The following is a 17,089-nucleotide window of genomic DNA, read 5'->3' on the forward strand; positions in this document are numbered from 1 at the left end:
TTTGGCAAAATTTCTGTTTGCCGAAAAAAATTCATCTAGGTCTATTAATAGATTCCAAGGCTAAAAAGGATCATCTTGTGATAATCTAATCTGACCTCGTGTATAACAGGCCATAGATCTTCCCCCCAAATAATTCCTAGAGCAGATCAATATTAAAAATGTTATCTAAAAACCAACAGACTGGGGTTGTCACCTTTGTGCATTTGTCCAATAAACCAAATGTTAGTATCATAAAAACACCGGGAGCACAAAAATCACCATAATGTATCAAGGCTATGGTACATCTAATCCAGTACCCTATATCGGACAGCGGTAGCACCACATGTGTCCGAGGAAGGTGCAAAATTTTCATAAAACAAAATTATGGAATAACCTGCCCATAGGAGACTTTTTTTTTCTTCATCTCAGTCAATTAGTGGTTGGTTTATGGCCTGGTGGTTACGTCATATGACTGTAATTTTTAAATGATTTAAGGTCTGTTGTTACAAATCTTTGATCCATTAACTGTCACATGGTAGCATTCTCTTTTAGTATCTCATTGAGTGTTCATTTATTAAATTTTTTAACAACAAGAAAATTCCTGGACAAAATTTTTTTTTTGTTAAAACTGGAGTTGAAATTGAGTGTATATCGCTAACTTAGGGGTTAAAAGCTTTACAGGTATTTTGTAATTATCCCCAAGTGAAGTGTTACAAACTCACATGGTTCAGGATAAAAGTTACTCTTAAAAGAAATGCAGACATGGCAAAGTAAGGGATGCACAGTTAAAGCTCTCTAACAACCTTAACTTTGCTCTGGAGTGATGCCAGGAGGAAAAAACACTTGATTGGCTCATGCCTCTGCATCTGAGACACCTGACCATCCCAACATCCAGCCACAGTCTAGCCCCCAGGGGGGTCCAATGAGAGGTAGTGAAGTGCAGATATTACGGTATTTCTTCAGTGACAGTCTTCAAGCCCCTCACCCACAGGCATCAGGTGGGGTATTATCTGCAGTATCCTACACAGGGGAGCCAGATGGCAGCAGACTCTGCATGTGTACACACCCTTTACCACCATCAGTGCCTGCAGAAATGGGTACAGAGCAGAACCATTGCATGCATAGGGGGTTAGATGTGGTGGTGTCTTCCACCAGGAGAACCTCTTTGTTCCAAAGGCAAGGGAAAGGGAAATGGTGGAGACTCCAGGAAATGGTGGAGAAGGATGCGCTGCATCACATCCATGAGCCACTATGAGTGCAGTGAATTGTGAGGAAGCTGCAGCCCACGGCAGCAGTGTGGGAGTAGTGGACTAACCTCCCCGGGGACTCCTGTAGCTCTACAGATATGCTAAGTTCTTCAGGATTTCCCTCATCCTCAGCCCAATGTGCACAGGGCTCCTCACCCCACAGGCTCTCCTTAGCCTCCCACATCCTATAGGTCTGTGGTTCCTAGGTAGCTTCCCTGAGTGCACATCCCTTCTCTGTTAGTCCAGGCTCCTCCTCCCACTCCCAGATTTTGCTCCCAGCAGGCTTCTTAAATCCAGAGGGAGCGGCTTTGGATCTTAGTAGGGTCAACACTGGGCTCAATATAGATGTTTGGGTACCTTAGTTCTAATTTCCAAAGGCTTTTTTACTTTTAAGTTACTGGCAAGTACTCTTGACCTGAACTCCATCTTCGCCATGTTTTTGTTTTAGCTGGAGCGGGAGATACAGATAGAGCTCTGACAGTGCTCAGGTGGTGTTAAAATCCTGCCTTGAAATAATGACAGAAGCTGGGTTATTCATGCCTAAGGCTGTGTGAGGGGGTGGGCTGTGCCAGTGTGCCCCTGGATGCCAGGGGAACAAAACCAAACCCACTAATCCAAATGAGTATGTCCCCTTTAATAAAGTCTCACAGAGGGAACATTTGTAAAACAGGTCGAGAGGCCCTTACTCCTCAGCAGTCAGGTTTACAAACACCTCAACTCGACATCCTCCAGCAAAGTCTCTGAGCCTGGTCTGACTAGTCCCTGTGAGCTGGATGGCCTCTAGTCCTCCCCTTGCTGCTCAGCTGCCTTTCCTGTTTCAGTGGGGCAGGGACCTCCTTGATCATACCCAGGCAGGTCTGATTGTGAGCGCCTGGCTGGCCCTGGAAGGGGGAGTGCACTCCCTCAGTGGGTGCCTCATTTCACTCAGCTGTCCCTGGGGTTTGAAGCGTGTACTATAGGCTATCTGCATTGCTGTTCTGAGTCCCTGCCAGTACCGGAGTCCCTGCAGTACCCACAATAGGAACAGTAAGGGGCATGTGTGGCAGAGCTGGAGGAGATATTTGGGCTGGACGAGCAGTTCTGACTTTGAATCCCCTTGTGTTATCCATTTTGAGCAACAGTTTATCTTTGTACATGAAATGTTCTATCGTAGTCTAAAAATACTAAAATAATCCCAAACATATATAATCCCTGATTCCTTGCTTCCTCCTCTGCTCCCCCACCCCCAATTTAACCTCCAACAATGTTTCCTATAAGGTCTTTTTGGTCTATTTTAGATGGGGATCACCTCTCGTGATAGTTCAACACCAGTTTTCCTGGCTAGAAACATTGCTGGACACCTCTCTGGTCCCTTACGAACTATTGGATCGGTGGCTGTGGGCCAATTTGGTAAGTACAAATTGGGGAATGGAAAAGTAGAGCATGAGAGCTGGGGCTAGTCAGACTGGATCTTCAGACGTTTATATGTTCTGTCCTGGAATGTGTACCTAGGACTCCCATTGTAATCAATGGGACCCCGGCATGTACATGTATCTGAGGGGATAACTTGCCTCTAATGCCTTAAGCTTCAAGGTGTTTGGTAGTGATCTTGTTCAGATATATGTAATGGATGTGGCTCCAAAGTCTCATAGGTGTCATTGGGAATAATGTCACGGTCACATGCTGTAGAATAATGAGCCCTTTTGCCAGACTCAATCAGTTAATGGCATTTCTACCTTTTCCTCTTGCAGTTTCATTTCTCTTATGCTGTAGGTTTTCTTAGAGATGAGCCCAAACCAAAACCCTGGCTCAGAATAACCTTGAACTTGAGAGAGATTCAGATCTAGAACTCAGCTTCATGGCTGGCCCCTACCCTGACAATAATGGCCAGGACTAACATTGCAGATTGGCTTTCTCTGGAGTTCTGATCCAGATTTAGGCATTGCTGCTCAGACCCATCTCTCTCTAGGTTGGGCTGTTAAAGCAAATGCACCACCCTCCCTTTCAGATGCAGCAGAATTCAGAGATTTACTGCAGTCCACTCTCAGGATGAAAGTTCTCCCCTGCCCAGAGACGCAGCATGGTAACAGGGTGTCGCTGTTGTATTGCAGTCATGTGCCCATTAATGTCCAGCTCTAGATTTGTTCCATGTCGGTTCATGGAACAGTAACTGTTGGTCTCTCCCCAGGGGTACGAGTGTTCCAGTCTTGCCCAGCAGCCAACAGCCTGAACTTTATTGGGGGCCCAGCCATTCTGCTAGGCCTCATTGCCATGGCCCAGGATGACCATGCAATGTATGCTGCAGTCAAAGTCCTGAACTCCGTCCTGAACCGCAGCCCCATGAGTGAGAAGCTGATGAGCCACATTGGCGGATACCAGGTGAGAACGAGCCCTTCTTGTTCCAGGTGCTGTTCACCTCACTTGCATTATGTGTTCTCTACTTCTCTGAGGGCCAGGCCCAAAGGCCATTGCAGCCAATGGAAGTGAGGCATTAAAGGCCTACAGCCCTTAAAGTTAGTTCCAGGGAAAGCCTGAGAGTAAGGCCTGCAAGACTGAGCTCTAAATCCTGTGCCCATCATCTCCGTCACAGCTCAGCTGCTGCTGGTGAAAGCAGCCAGGCAGGGGTCGCTCCCAGATACAGCCAATTAGACTCACAGTCTTCACAAGATTCACAGCGTCTTCACTTACTTGTTACGATAATGGAAGGTGTCACACTGGCCATTGTATTAAGACCTTAGCCACAGAGCAGGTAATGCAGAGGCAGCAGCTGTGCAAACTCCCCCCACATATTTTTGCCCTCTGCCAGCATACTTCAACCCTAATCTGGAAAACTGCTTTTAGGGCAAGAGCTCTGTTCCTTCCCCATGGCCTATGCAGTCCTTGACTTCTCTCTGCTGAGCCTGCCACTAATTGGGACGGTTAGTGATAATGGTGGAGGGTCTTTTGTCTGCTAGGAACTGGGCTGAGGCAAAAATGTAGTCTGCATCTCAGAATGTATCATTCGATCTGCCCCAAACTCAGCTTTTGGTACTGTGCAACCTTGAAAGTAGGGTTGGCTCCCAGAGTTTTGAATGAACTTGGGGCCCAGCTTGTGGAAGAAGAAGATCTATATTCTATAGTAGTTTGGGGTGGAAATCAGGTGCAAGTCTGCAGTTTCAGTGAAGTGTGTCATTGGGTAAGTGAAATGATTGGTGTCACCAAGGCTAAAGAGAGATCTCACTAAAAAATTAGTCATACTGCTCATAGAAGGTATCTTTAAAAGAGCAACAGAGAGGCCCCCTGGATCTGGAAACACACACTGCAGTGTTTGAATGAATGTTAGAGCTGGCTGAATTATTCATTGTGAATGAATGAGCTGATGGATTTAGCCCATTTTTCCCATCTGATCCCAATTCCTGTGATTGTCTTCATTATTTGTAAGTGTTCGCCAGTTTGTGAAAATAAATGTCAGACTTTGGAGTCTTGACTTTTTGCTATATGTTGTTCAGTCTACGTGATTGGTTACCTGTGTCACATGGAATTCTTTTTGCTCTCTCATTGGATTGCTGAAGCTTTCTAAATGGGAGACTAATCAATGGTGAATTACCCACGTACACACTTTCTGGTGCATATTTCTGGGTGAATAATCCTTCCTTCTAACTTTTGTGAAACTTGGGAGCTTCTTGAACACTTTCCAGATACAGCAGTGATCACTCAAACACTCACGACTAGACCCGGTTGAAAAACAAGAAAATTTTCACCGAAACATGTCCCTGTTTCTCATTTAAAAAAAGTTGAAATTTGAATTTTTTGATCTGCTCTTCTCACAAACAACTAATAACATGAGTAAGTGCAGTGAGTTCTCCATGTGTATTCACATGTTGTTCTTGGTAACTTTCCTGCAGCATGAGTTTACATGTGTTTCACTCCTTCCTGCTGCTTCTTATCCAAAAAACCTCCTGCTCTGCTGTCAAATTCCTCCTGAAAACCAGCTTGCCAATTACAACCTCCCACATTTTCGTGGGCTGTAGTCCACGAAAGCTTATGCTCTAATAGATTTGTTGGTCTCTAAGGTGCCACAAGTACTCCTGTTCTTTTTGCACATTTTCAATGTATATTAAAAACTTCACTCACTGCTTGAAGCTTCAGTCTTATGCACAGTGTATGCCGCATGTATGAATAATACACATACATGTATGAATACTGTGTCTGGAGTGTGCTGTGCGTGTCTTATTTAGTAATAACACTGCATAATATGTTATAAGGTCAGTGAGGCAGATTGTATTTTCTACTGTGCTCTCTACAGCTTTTGGGCTCAATGAATGCACAATAACTCTTTTCAGCTCCTGGCGTACCTACTAAAGAGGAAGACAAAACTGCTAAACAACAGGATTTTACAGCTGGTGCTCTCCATAGCAGGCACGGCAGAGCTGGGCTTGGAATCCTCGACTATAAAGAACTATGGTGCATTCCAATATGTTCTCAGTAACTTTGAGGTAAAGCTACTAATATTGTATGAGTTCCCTTAACTATATTAAAGGAGGCTCTAGAGTATAAACTTAGTTCTGTGGCAGCACCTTCTGAACTGGTGTATCTGATGAGAAGGCTGCAACTTATCCAGCGTGGGTCTGAATTAAAACCCTGCATATAAGTACCTTCCAGAGATGGGGTGTTTGAAGTCTGGATTCCGGTGCAGTTTGGGTCTGTCCCTAGAGTCCCCCAAGGAGAGTAAGTTATTTTTATGTCTCGCTCCAGCCAGCAGATCCAGAATAGTATGTTTGTAATTTGAGATGGGCTGGAGATTAATTGCTTGTCCTGTTGGTGTTGCCACCCCATCGTCATTTGTCCAAGTACCCTGATCTGAGAGATTGTCACCTACTCTGAAGCATGGAACCTGCCTGTAGGGTGAAATTCCCCCCAAGGCAGAGGGCCCATACAAAGCTCTATACACCACTGAAATCAGGGCTTAGGGATGCATTCTGTGAGTAAATGAGCATCTGCTGGGTGGTGCTGTCAGCACCACCCTGGATTGGGTCCATAAGTGGGGCTTATGTGCTGGATGGGCCCTGCTTTGGGATCTTGACAGTGGGGTGAATTTCTTCTATCATGCACTCACATGGGGTGAATCCAGTTTCATAGAAATTAGTGATGGGAGAGACCTATTAGTTCATCCCCTCCATTCCCACCCCTCTTCACCTACTGGACCAAAACAGGATTGGTGCCTGCAATCTGTTTTCCAGTGCTTTGTCCAGCCTTGTTTATATGTCTCCAGGGATGGCTCCTCAGGCACTTCCCCTGGGAGAAAAAGGTGAAAGTCCCAGATTGGCTGAGTGTGTTACCATGTGTGCCCTGCAATTCAGGCTCAGGCTACACTTAGGCCTCCACTTAGTGTGGAATTGTTCTTTGGAAAAGATGGCTCCCCTGCAAAGGGTTTCAGCTCTACTGGACCTGTCACAAAAAGTCTCATTGAATAAACCCACCTTGTCCTGCACTCTGACCGAGAACTCTGACCACAGAAAACCCCTGCAAAGGGGGAAACTTCTGCATCTGTGAGCATTAACCAGGCCAGCTCCCGCAGTCCTGCTGCAGTCCACATGCCTCTGAGCTGAATCTGTAGAGTTCTTGGACAAGGCTATGTGGTAGGAGGATCTTTATAGGGCCTCCAGAGTTGTTCTTTAGCTCTCTTCTAAAGCACCTGCACTCTGGTGTTACTCTGCTCACGCTACATGATCTCAGTTTCTGCAAAAGTCCCTAGTCAGGGCTGCACAAGTATGTGTTTCAGAGATTCATGGCAGATCTCTCTAGGGGATGTCAGTCAGAGCAATTATGGAAGCTCATTCTCTGGGTGTAAACTGCAGCTTGCCTGCTTTTGTGCACTGTGCAATTGGATATATTTTCTCTCCACAATCATTTCTGTATTTCCATATTTCTGAAATACTCATTTTTTGTGCTTTATTTTACTCCTTTTCTCCTAAATCCAAGAAACACTTGATGCAAATTGAAAAATGTCATTGTGAGTTCACTTAAAAATGTACTCTATGGTGTATTTGTTTTTTTTTTTCCAACATAGCTTAATCCATGTGCTTTTACATGGTATAATAATACTTATATTTTATACAGCACATTTCATCCACAACACTTTACAAAGGGAAGTATTGTTGTCCCCATTTTACAGATGGGAAAACTGAGGCACCGCTCACCCACATTTATATGGCAGATCAGTGACAGAGTCAGAACCCAAATCTACTCAGTCCAGGCCAGTGTGCTTTACACTGGGCCACACTTCCTCCAGGCATTATTGGCTCATACTAGACTGTGTGTGTTGCATATTTTCTGATTTGTTTTTAAACCAAATGGATTTAGTGGGGATGTTAGAGCAGAAAAAGTGGGAACCAGGACTCCTGGGTTCTGTTCTCCTCCTCTGCCACTGACTCACTGTAGGCAAATAGCACCATGCCTCAGTTTCCCCATCAGTAATAGACACGCTCTGTTACCTCATGTGGATGTTATGAGGCCTCACTAATGTTTGTAAAGCACTTTAAGATCTCGGGATGAAGGCATGTGCTGCAGAAACACATTTGATTTTTTAAAAACTTATTTCATCTCAAGTCAGTAGAGAAAAAGGAGCTGAACTCAAGAAGCTGTGAAATCTCTGGTTTCATTTGTCTTTCAGCTTTGGTCAAATGCACCAGAAAATCTCGACCTTGCCCTGTTTTCACATCTTGTGGAGATCCTGCAGCCCTCAAGGTACATAGTGGGCATCTATGGCAGAGATGGGATAAACTAATAAGCTTAGGCTGGGATTTTTGAATGTCTCTAAAAGAGTTATGTGCCCAGATCCCATTGAAAATCCATGGAAGATGGCAGGCAACTAGCTTTTCTAGAGCCCTGTGAAAATCCAAGCTTTCATTTACTGGTTCTGTTGGCCATGTCGTAGAATCATAGGACCAAATTCCTGGCTGAAGACATTGCATTGACTTTAGTGAGGTTACACCAGCAGAGTACTTGAGACCCATAGCACTTAGAGAAAGAAAGGTCATCTTGCCTGGTTAGACTAGATCGGAAGTTTTTCATGTGTTCAATAGAAACAAGTCCAGATGACTGAGTTTGGTAATTCAGTTTAGCTCTATGCACACAACTGCTCTGGAGAATGACATCTGTAAGGACTGGTTGGAGCAGTCACTATTCTGCAGTGCAAATCTCGGGATGACAATGCCCTCAAAGGCAGATAAATTTAATGTCAGAATACTTCATATCCAACTTTTAGAGGGAGAAGATGGCTTATTATTTTTCATTGGTTATTTATTCAGTGCCCGAAGTATGCTGGGCACACTGCAGACAACTCCTAATAGAAAGCCAGATGTCTATTTATTCATTTGATTTTTTAAAAATAATGAAGCTGGTTGAAAACATCTTTGCCATAAAAAACTTTTAGTCAAAACATTTTAATTTAATCAAAGGTGAAAGTTCTCCCCCTCACGCCACAAAAATCTTTTTTGATGAAAGATTTCAGGTTTAAAACTGAAATTTAGACCAAATAATGTTGAGATTTTTAACAACTTCCCCATCCCAAATTTGCGCAGAAGAAAGAATAATTTCCCGACCAGCTCTACGATAGAGTTAAATATATTTGGAGACACAGGGTGAGACAGACCGTCTGCCTCAATGTGGCCTGTAGATTCCATTCTGTTGGCACTGAAAAGCCATGCACGATCCCGTCTGATGTCCCTTGCTGAGTTTTACAAGAACAGCATTTATTTCCACCAATTCATGGCTTTCCAAGTCAATAACTTTGTTTTGTTTGAACTCACTGAAAGGCGTCCGTTTCCGGGGAAAGACCGGGGGGAGGAACACACTGAGAAGGCTTCAGATCCCCATCTCCGACACATATTCAATTTGTCTGACAGAGTTTTGATCGGTTGCCAAGGCAACGTCAGAAGTCCGTGGTACAAAGAGTGAGCGCAGAACCCTTTTAGCAGAAACTCGGCAGAATTGGCTTTTTCCAGTAAAGGCTTTTAACGTTCCTCTTGCTTTGACGCAGAGATGGATGTCGGAATGCCAAAGTCGCCTACCAGATGCAAATGGTGCCCAAACTAGTTTTCCTCCTCAACGACGTCGAGATCAGCTGCTCACGAGTCACCACTATCTGTACCATCTTCTCCCACCTGCTGCAGGGCTATTTCAACACCAAAGACATTCTTAGGTAACCCCGACCTTGTGGTATTTTCTCAGCTCATAAGTGAGCAGTCCCCCTACAAGCATAGGAATCCTATTGTGTGATCACACCCGCCTCATCCAGCCCTGCTTTGTGCTCTGGACAAAGACAGAATCCCTGTAGATCCCTGCCAAGCAATCATAGGGGAAAACAACCCTGACAGCCAATTCAGCATTTAATTCAGCCCCGTTCAAGTGAGTGAGAATCACCCCGGCTAAGTTGTGACCCTTACAGTGAATATAGCACAGGTAGCCCCATAGACCTCAGTTGGACGACCTACTCAAGGTAGGTAAGATTACTGCAGACTGGTCCCAGGCTGATGGGTGTCTGATCCCATTGCTTGGATGGTGTCCAATTGGCCATTTTATTCTTGAATCTTGTGGAGACTGCCTTTGCCAGGATCTTCTGGAGAAGAGAATTCCAACCCTTGATTGCTGTCTGAGGAAAGAGCTGCTTGAAACACAATGCTGCAGTATTTGATAGCCCATGCCCAGACTGGTCAGCCTCTGTCTTGTGGGCCAGCTGAGACCTATCCGGTGCTGTCCACAACCCTCACGCATAGGGGTGCGGGCCACCGAGATGACACAGGCCAACATTCAAAGCTCCATCTTGATTTTAATGAAATCGCTCTGGTCCAGATGCACCATTGCATGCTGGGACCTGCAGTCTCCGTGGGTAGCCTCTTTCTTTATTAAAGATGAGGGGGACAGCAACTTACTAAGTTTTATTTATTGTTAATTGTTTGGATCTGGCAATCTGCATGGTACTGTGCAGTGCGAGCAAATAAGGACAGCTCCTGTCTCACAGCCTCCAGGAAAGTGGCTAGTGCAGCAGGCCCTGAGCATTGTTAAAAAACAGGGGACCTGTACTGTCCCGAACCTGGGGAATGCTATAGTACGTTGTAGTGTCTGGAGTGTTCCTGTAGTGTGGTATTTTAGTCTGTAGGGAACAACACTCAGAATCAGATGATGGCACTGCACTCACTTGCTTTGTGCATGTGTAACAGTCATCCATTTATGATGAGAACTGGAAAATGGAATTCAGGCATTTCATAAGTGAAAAGGGGTTGCCACAGCTGCTTCCTGTCAGGCTGCTAGAGATTCCATGCTGGGTGTTGCATGCCTGGAAGCCAGTGAGGTGTCGCTCAGAAACACTATGAGGGGAGCTCCCAAGGGGACACGGACACATGGCACAAGCAGCATTGCTAACCCAATATTATCAAATCCAGTGGTTCAAAAATCATAAATCAGGCCCCCAAAATCACAAAACTGACTTTAAAATCATGAATTTTATTTTAAAAGGGGGGGATCCTTTTTATTTGCCTTCTATTTTTGAGTCATTAGGGGGTCACATTTTCAAGCTTTTCTCCACAAGGGCTAGAAACATACTCTATTAATGAAAGCCGAGATTCTCACATAATCCCATGACTCCAGGAGCTGAAGCTTTAAGAAAAGCAACAACTATCAAGAGACTCACAGTATAATAGTGATAGTCGGCAATGCTGCTAACCAAAAATGGTTTCCTCTTTCTCTGAAAGGATTGGATTGTTCCTTGTTTACACTTTAAAGCCCTCTTCTGTGGATGAAAGTCAGATATGCCTGGATGGGATCTCTGATCTGCCAGGAGAAGGTAAGGAGATCCCTTTGGTAAGTGAATTCTGATAGATGCTGCCCCTCATCCCCCTGGCAGGTCCTAAATGCATTAGGGCTGTGCTCAGGGTGGGGACGGGGGGAAGGAGTGCAGGAAGGGCAGACCTCGGGATATGCTGCAGAACTACTCGTGTGTCCAAAATGAATTGCTTTGCTGGGTCAGGGCCCTACTCTGAACAGCACAGGGGGTAGTAAAGAGACAGAGAACAGTCATGTCTGGGAAGGTCTGTTCTAAAGCCAGGTGACGTGCTTAGTTATGCTTTCCCCTCTCAGATATCTCTCCTGCAGTTAGGTTGGCAGAACTTGGTCACTGCACCAAAAGCCCCTCAAGTGCTGGTTTTCACAAGTCTCCAGGGAGAGAAATGTCCATTTGGTTGAAATTTCACAGAGATCAATATTTGTGGGTTAAAAACAATGGAATGAAAGGATGAAAATTCCCGCCCAGGATTCCATGGAAATGTGGTTGTTGCTCTTGGCCCGCTATAGTTTTTGCATTGTGCTGGAGTCCCATGTGGGTGAAGGTGCATTCTCAAGGGCAAGTGCATTCTCCAGTGCAAGGAACCATGCATCTTTTAAATGTCTACCCTATTTGTGTCTGACTTGACTGCTGGGAGAGCCAGCCACCTCGACTTCCTGTTACTTTCGTCCTATTAGTGGTCCCAGTGGAGATCCTATTGGATACAACACATCCAAGCAACAGAATTAGGGTGACCAGACGTCCCAGACTGTCCTGATATTTAGGCGTTTGTCCCGCATCCCGACCGATGTCTGGTCGGGACGCAATTTGTCCCAATATTTTGCATTCCTGTTTTTTTTTTTTTTTTTTGCTCCACAGGTGGGACTCCCCCCTCTCAACGTGTCCCAATATTTTCTTCATCCCATCTGGTCACCCTAAACAGAATACTTTATGGAGACACTGGTAGCCTGAGTGCCAATGCACAGAGTTTAGAGGTGGAAAAACACCTCTGTAGTCATCCATTCCAGCCTTCTCTTCCACCCAGTCTAGAATTGTTCCCTGCAGATTATTCATTATCCAGCATTTTGTCCATGATAGGGCTTTGGGAACAGAACTCAGAAATGACTAGTGCTTACAGTGACAGGATCCCCACTTCCAAATGTTCGCACCTACTTCACTCCACCCAGTTAACAACCAATTATATGTGTATTGGCTACAAACAAGGCTGTTCATCAAAGTGCTGGAAACACGTGTTTTGTCTCCTCTTTACTTTTTATTTCCTTCTGATTTTTGTAGCCTTAAGCCAAACATCTGGGAAGACAATCTGGCTCCGAAACCAGTTACTGAAGATGCTGTTAGATGTAATGTGTTCAGACAAACTTCATCTGTCCTCTGAGTAAGTAGAACTATTTGAGCAGGGGTCTCAAACATGCGGGTCGCATAGGCACCGACTCTGTGGGTGCTCCAGGGCTGGAGCACCCACGGGGAAAAATTAGTGGGTGCTCTGAACCCACCAGCAGCCAAGCTCCCCTCCTCCTCCAGCTCTCCTCCTCCCCCCCCCCCGAGTGCGCCACGTCCCTGCTCCTCCCCCTACCTCCCAGTGCTTCCTGCCCAGCCGCTGCCAAACAGCTGTTTGCATGCTCCAGGAGGGAGGGGGAGGAGCAGGAATGTGGCACGCTCAGGGGAGGAGGCGGGGCCAGGGTGGGAATTTGGGAAAGGGGTTGGAATAGGGGTAGGGAGGGGGCGTGTTTTGTCATTTGAGTGAGGTGGTTCGGCATTCTGCTTTGGCTGCTGTCTGCAGAAGGTGGAAGGTTTGCAGCACTGTGGGATGAGTGATTTGGCTGGGAAGTTCTCTTCAGGGTGGGGGTTGGATGGTTTTGTTTACTTGAATCAGATCAATGTGCATCTATCCTCCATGCTCTCAGGACAGCACCTCCTGCCTCCTGTTACAAGATGTGCTCACACGGTGCACATGCTCTCTGCCTATAAATTGCAGCTGGCTGCTGCCTATCCCTTCAGCATTTTCATTCTTTTGTGTACATGAACTAGGAGGCTCTTCCCCCACAGGAACGGTTACACCAGAACATCACCTTGTGGAAGCTCATGTCCTCTTTGCCTTTAACCCCAGCCCAGGTGCTCAGAGCTGGGGGAGTCTCAAGGACTACATCCTGCACATGTTGCCATACCTCTGGGCCCAGAGCCCTAGACCACCTTTAAATCAACAGACAGGAGTCACAAGACTTGACGACCAGAGCCTAAGCTGAGACCAGCAAACTCATATCATGTAACATCAGTTTAGCTTTAAATCCTAGACTCAGGAGGTGAGAGCCAAGTGTCTTGCCTAGGCTCTCCATTTTCCCTTTCAGATCAAATCCCTCTTGGTGCCTCTAGAGTAGCTGATGGGGCAGGCGAGCCGTGATATGTTCAGCAGGACCCCACAGGTCTCACTTAGCTCACTTTTTTTCATTTTTGACTATACTTTTGTATCATTGTATGAAAAGGTTTCAGTGATGCGGCCCTCGGGCCAATGTACTAGTCCTCATGTGGCCCTCGTGGTAATTTGAGTTTGAGACTCCTGCATTTGAGGATGGAGTGGGCGGAGGAGGGACCGTGGCTCCTTCGAGGTTCCCTCTCTCTCTGTGTTTGACCAGCGCTCAACACCCGGTTAGCATTTATGAGTGTCATTAGTCAATGAGAGAGAGGCAGAATGTGTCAGGTTTGGGTTCAAAGTTTGTTTGTTTTTCCAGTGAGGTATCTGAGGTTTAGAGTGATATCCATTAAATAGACAACATTTTCTCTACAGTTGCCAAACAGTGGGATCAGAGAGATCACGGTTTCCTTATCTATTCTGTGAGGGGAAAAGAAATCTGATGTGTCTTTAAAAAGCGGTTTCATCTAATTGGGATTACAAATACTAAAATATCTTAATCCTAATCACATAGTTATTGCATCACTACACGGCACAGTTAAGGTTGCTTGGGTGCCTTAAGTGCACATTTGTATACGTTAGCATGTTGGGATTTCTTTCAAGTTTAAACTTTAATTCTGAATTTCCTGGGTTTATAACAGTTGAGTTGGGATAATTACAACATCCCTGTCATGTGCTTTATCCTGAATTATTGAGATGTTGATCTTAACTGTGACTCCATCTTGATGTAGTTTGTCTGGGAATAAATTAAATTGGGATTGATAGGGATTAGATGGCTCAAACTATGTGGACAAACAAGCTAATGAATCTCCTCAGCACCGGATTGTGAGCACGATATCCAGAGCCTAAGTGATTTAGGGGCCTAAGTCATTGCAAAGATCCTCAACGGTATGGGAGTTAGGCACCTAAATACTCTTCAGAGTAAGGGCCTAAATGATATAGGAGAATAAACTCTCCATTGTGATGTAGGCTCCTAGGTCAAGTCTTCCCCTGTGTCTTTAACATGTATACTTCTCATGCTGTGTTTCTCCCAGGGCTCAAGAGGAGACATTCCTGGCGCTGGGGCCTGACTGGTTCCTCTTGTTCACACAACGCCATCTGCACCCAAGCACCGTCGTGATGGGGGTCAAACTGCTGCTGCACTTCCTCCACAATCCCACACTGCTGAGGAAGTTCAAGGAGGGGGTGGTGGCCGGGCGCTGGGTGTCAAACAGCTCCACAGGGCTGGATATTCTAATGGGTATGTCCCAGATATGAGACTCGCTCCCAGAATAACCTCTTCCAGGGAAAGTTTCATGAAAACTATGTTGACCCTGGTGCAGAAGCAATCAGCTAGGGCTCCCAGTCCAGCTCCAGTTGCATAAAATAGCAAATCTCCCATTGACTTCAATGTGAGCTTAGTATGGGCCAAGCAGCAGGATGATCTCCTACTGCTGGGCTGGGAGATGCCTTCTCCATCATACTGCAGGCTGGGGATTCCAGACCAGAAATCACTGGGTGAGGAGATTGTGTGGTCTGGTCTGTGCAGGAGGTCAGACTAACTGGTCTGTATGTCTGTGAGTTGGTCAGTCACCACCTTCTAGTCCCTCTGAGATTTGCTCCAACCCTGTTCTGCTCACTCCCCCAGTCTGGATGGGGGAGTGTATGACAGGTTGGATCACAGAAACCCCCTTAGTACTGCCAACTGGTGTGCTGAGACTACCCCTAAACCCGTTTTCCCTGGCAGCTTGGGACTTCAGAACCCTGCCTGGTTGTGCCAGACATGCTTGCCTGCTACAAACACAGCCCCAGGTCTGAACCATGTCCCTCAAAAGCTGCAGGCTAAATTGAAAACCGCTTAAGAAGTGTTCCTGTCTCCAACACCCAGATGCCCAGTTTCCAATGGGGTCCAAACCCCAAATAAATCCGTTTTACCCTGAATAAAGCTTATACAGGGTAAACTCATAAATTGTTCGCCCTCTGTAACACTGATAGAGAGAGATGCACAGCTGTTTGCCCCCCCCTCCCCCAGGTATTAATACTTACTCTGGGTTAATTAATAAATAAAAAGTGATTTTATTAAATGCAAAAAGTAGGATTTAAGTGGTTCCAAGTAATAACAGACAGAACAAAGTGAATTACAAAGCAAAATAAAATAAAATTTGCAAGTCTAAACCTAATATAGTAAGAAAGTGATTACAGATAAAATCTCACCCTCAGAGATGTTACAGTAACCTTCTTTTACAGACTAGCCTCCTTCTAGTCTGGGTCCAGCAATCACTCACACCCCTCTGGTTACTGTCCTTTGTTCCAGTTTCTTTCAGGTATCCTTTGGGAGTGAAGAGGCTATCTCTTGAGCCAGCTGAAGGCAAAATGGAGGGGTCTCCCAGAGGCTTAAATAGACTTTCTTTTGTGGGTGGAGACCCCTTCACCTCTCCTATGCAAAATCCAGTTCCAAGATGGAGTTTTGGAGTCACATGGGCAAGTCACATGTCCATGCATGACTCAGTTCCTTACAAGTGGCAGCCATTGCTTACATGCTACCTTGAATGTCCCCAGGTAGACTTCTTATGTGGATTGGAATCTTCCAAGGTTCCATTGTCTGTTAAGTGTTTCTTGATTGGGCACTTAACTTGCAAATTCCTTTCTTAAGAAGCTGACCAAATGCCTTACTAAGGCTACTTAAAATCAAACAAGTACACAGCCAATATTCATAACTTCGAATACAAAAATGATACATGCATACAAATAGGATGAATATATTCAGTAGATCATAACCTTTGCAGAGATATGTTACATGGCATATGTAGCATAAAACATATTCCAGTTATGTCATATATACATTCATAAGCATATTTCCATAAAGCATTATGGTGTGCAACATCACAGAGTGTACAAGAGAACTTCACACCATGTGAATGAGAATGGAGGGTGGTTTTCTATTTCGCTAATGTCAGAGAAATTCTTCTAACGGCTGGGGTTGTTGCCGAGAGAACAGTAGGATGGTTTAGGCCCCAGAGAGTTGCTGGTCATTGTCAGTCAGCCATCCCTCTCCACTGCACCTAATGCAGGATGGAAACTGTGCCATTCAAAGCATGTTTTCTTCCTCTGCTTTTAGACAATTTGAAAAGTGGGCCTCTGATGCCTAACCATGACCCCTACCTGGTTTTCGGGCTCACGGTGCTGCAAGCATGTCTGATTAATCACATTCACCTCCCTGAGATCTACCTGCTGGTCTCAGGGCTGTTCCTGGGCACCCCACAGTGTGAACCACCAGAAGCCTCCAAGGTAAGGCCCCCGCAAAGACCGGTGTGTGTGTGTGAATGAGAGTTTGCACCTTGGCTAGGGGACCCTGCTTTGCTCCCTGGGATTCCTAAGCTGCTTCTCTGTAATGGCTCCAAAGGGAGAGGCAGCCCAGCAACGTCTGCCCTAGGCAACACAAGCATCCAGGCTAGGGGAAGCTTGTGGTGGTTGGAGCTACAGGAGAACCTCAAAGATATGAACACCAGAGTTACAGACTTACCAGTCAACCGAACACCATGTGGACCCGGAAGTCCTCAATCAGGCAGCAATGCAGACACACAAAAAAAATAAAGGCAAATACTGTTCTGCCTCGGGGCTTCAGCCACTGGGGAACTGGGGCTGCAGCCGCATGGTGTGTGTGTGTGGGTCAGGACT

General features: G+C 45.6%; 1 protein-coding gene across 2 annotated transcripts in view; it reads left to right on the top strand.

Moving 5' to 3' along the window:
• WDFY4 (WDFY family member 4) overlaps positions 1–17,089 on the top strand; it is a 240,142-nt gene that overhangs the window by 91,002 nt on the left and 132,051 nt on the right. The window contains exons 22-30 of one of the 2 annotated variants that reach the window (XM_034776723.1): positions 2,504–2,615; positions 3,394–3,584; positions 5,528–5,680; positions 7,858–7,931; positions 9,226–9,387; positions 10,937–11,028; positions 12,301–12,400; positions 14,467–14,672; positions 16,530–16,699. In XM_034776723.1, coding sequence (XP_034632614.1) covers positions 2,504–2,615; positions 3,394–3,584; positions 5,528–5,680; positions 7,858–7,931; positions 9,226–9,387; positions 10,937–11,028; positions 12,301–12,400; positions 14,467–14,672; positions 16,530–16,699 — 1,260 coding nt within the window. Of the gene's footprint in view, positions 1–2,503; positions 2,616–3,393; positions 3,585–5,527; positions 5,681–7,857; positions 7,932–9,225; positions 9,388–10,936; positions 11,029–12,300; positions 12,401–14,466; positions 14,673–16,529; positions 16,700–17,089 lie in introns of those variants that run through there. The other variant, XR_004646538.1, reaches the window with a different exon arrangement.

The sequence above is a fragment of the Trachemys scripta genome, chromosome 7, assembly GCF_013100865.1.
Source record: "Trachemys scripta elegans isolate TJP31775 chromosome 7, CAS_Tse_1.0, whole genome shotgun sequence".
Classification (NCBI taxonomy): Eukaryota; Metazoa; Chordata; order Testudines; family Emydidae; genus Trachemys; species Trachemys scripta.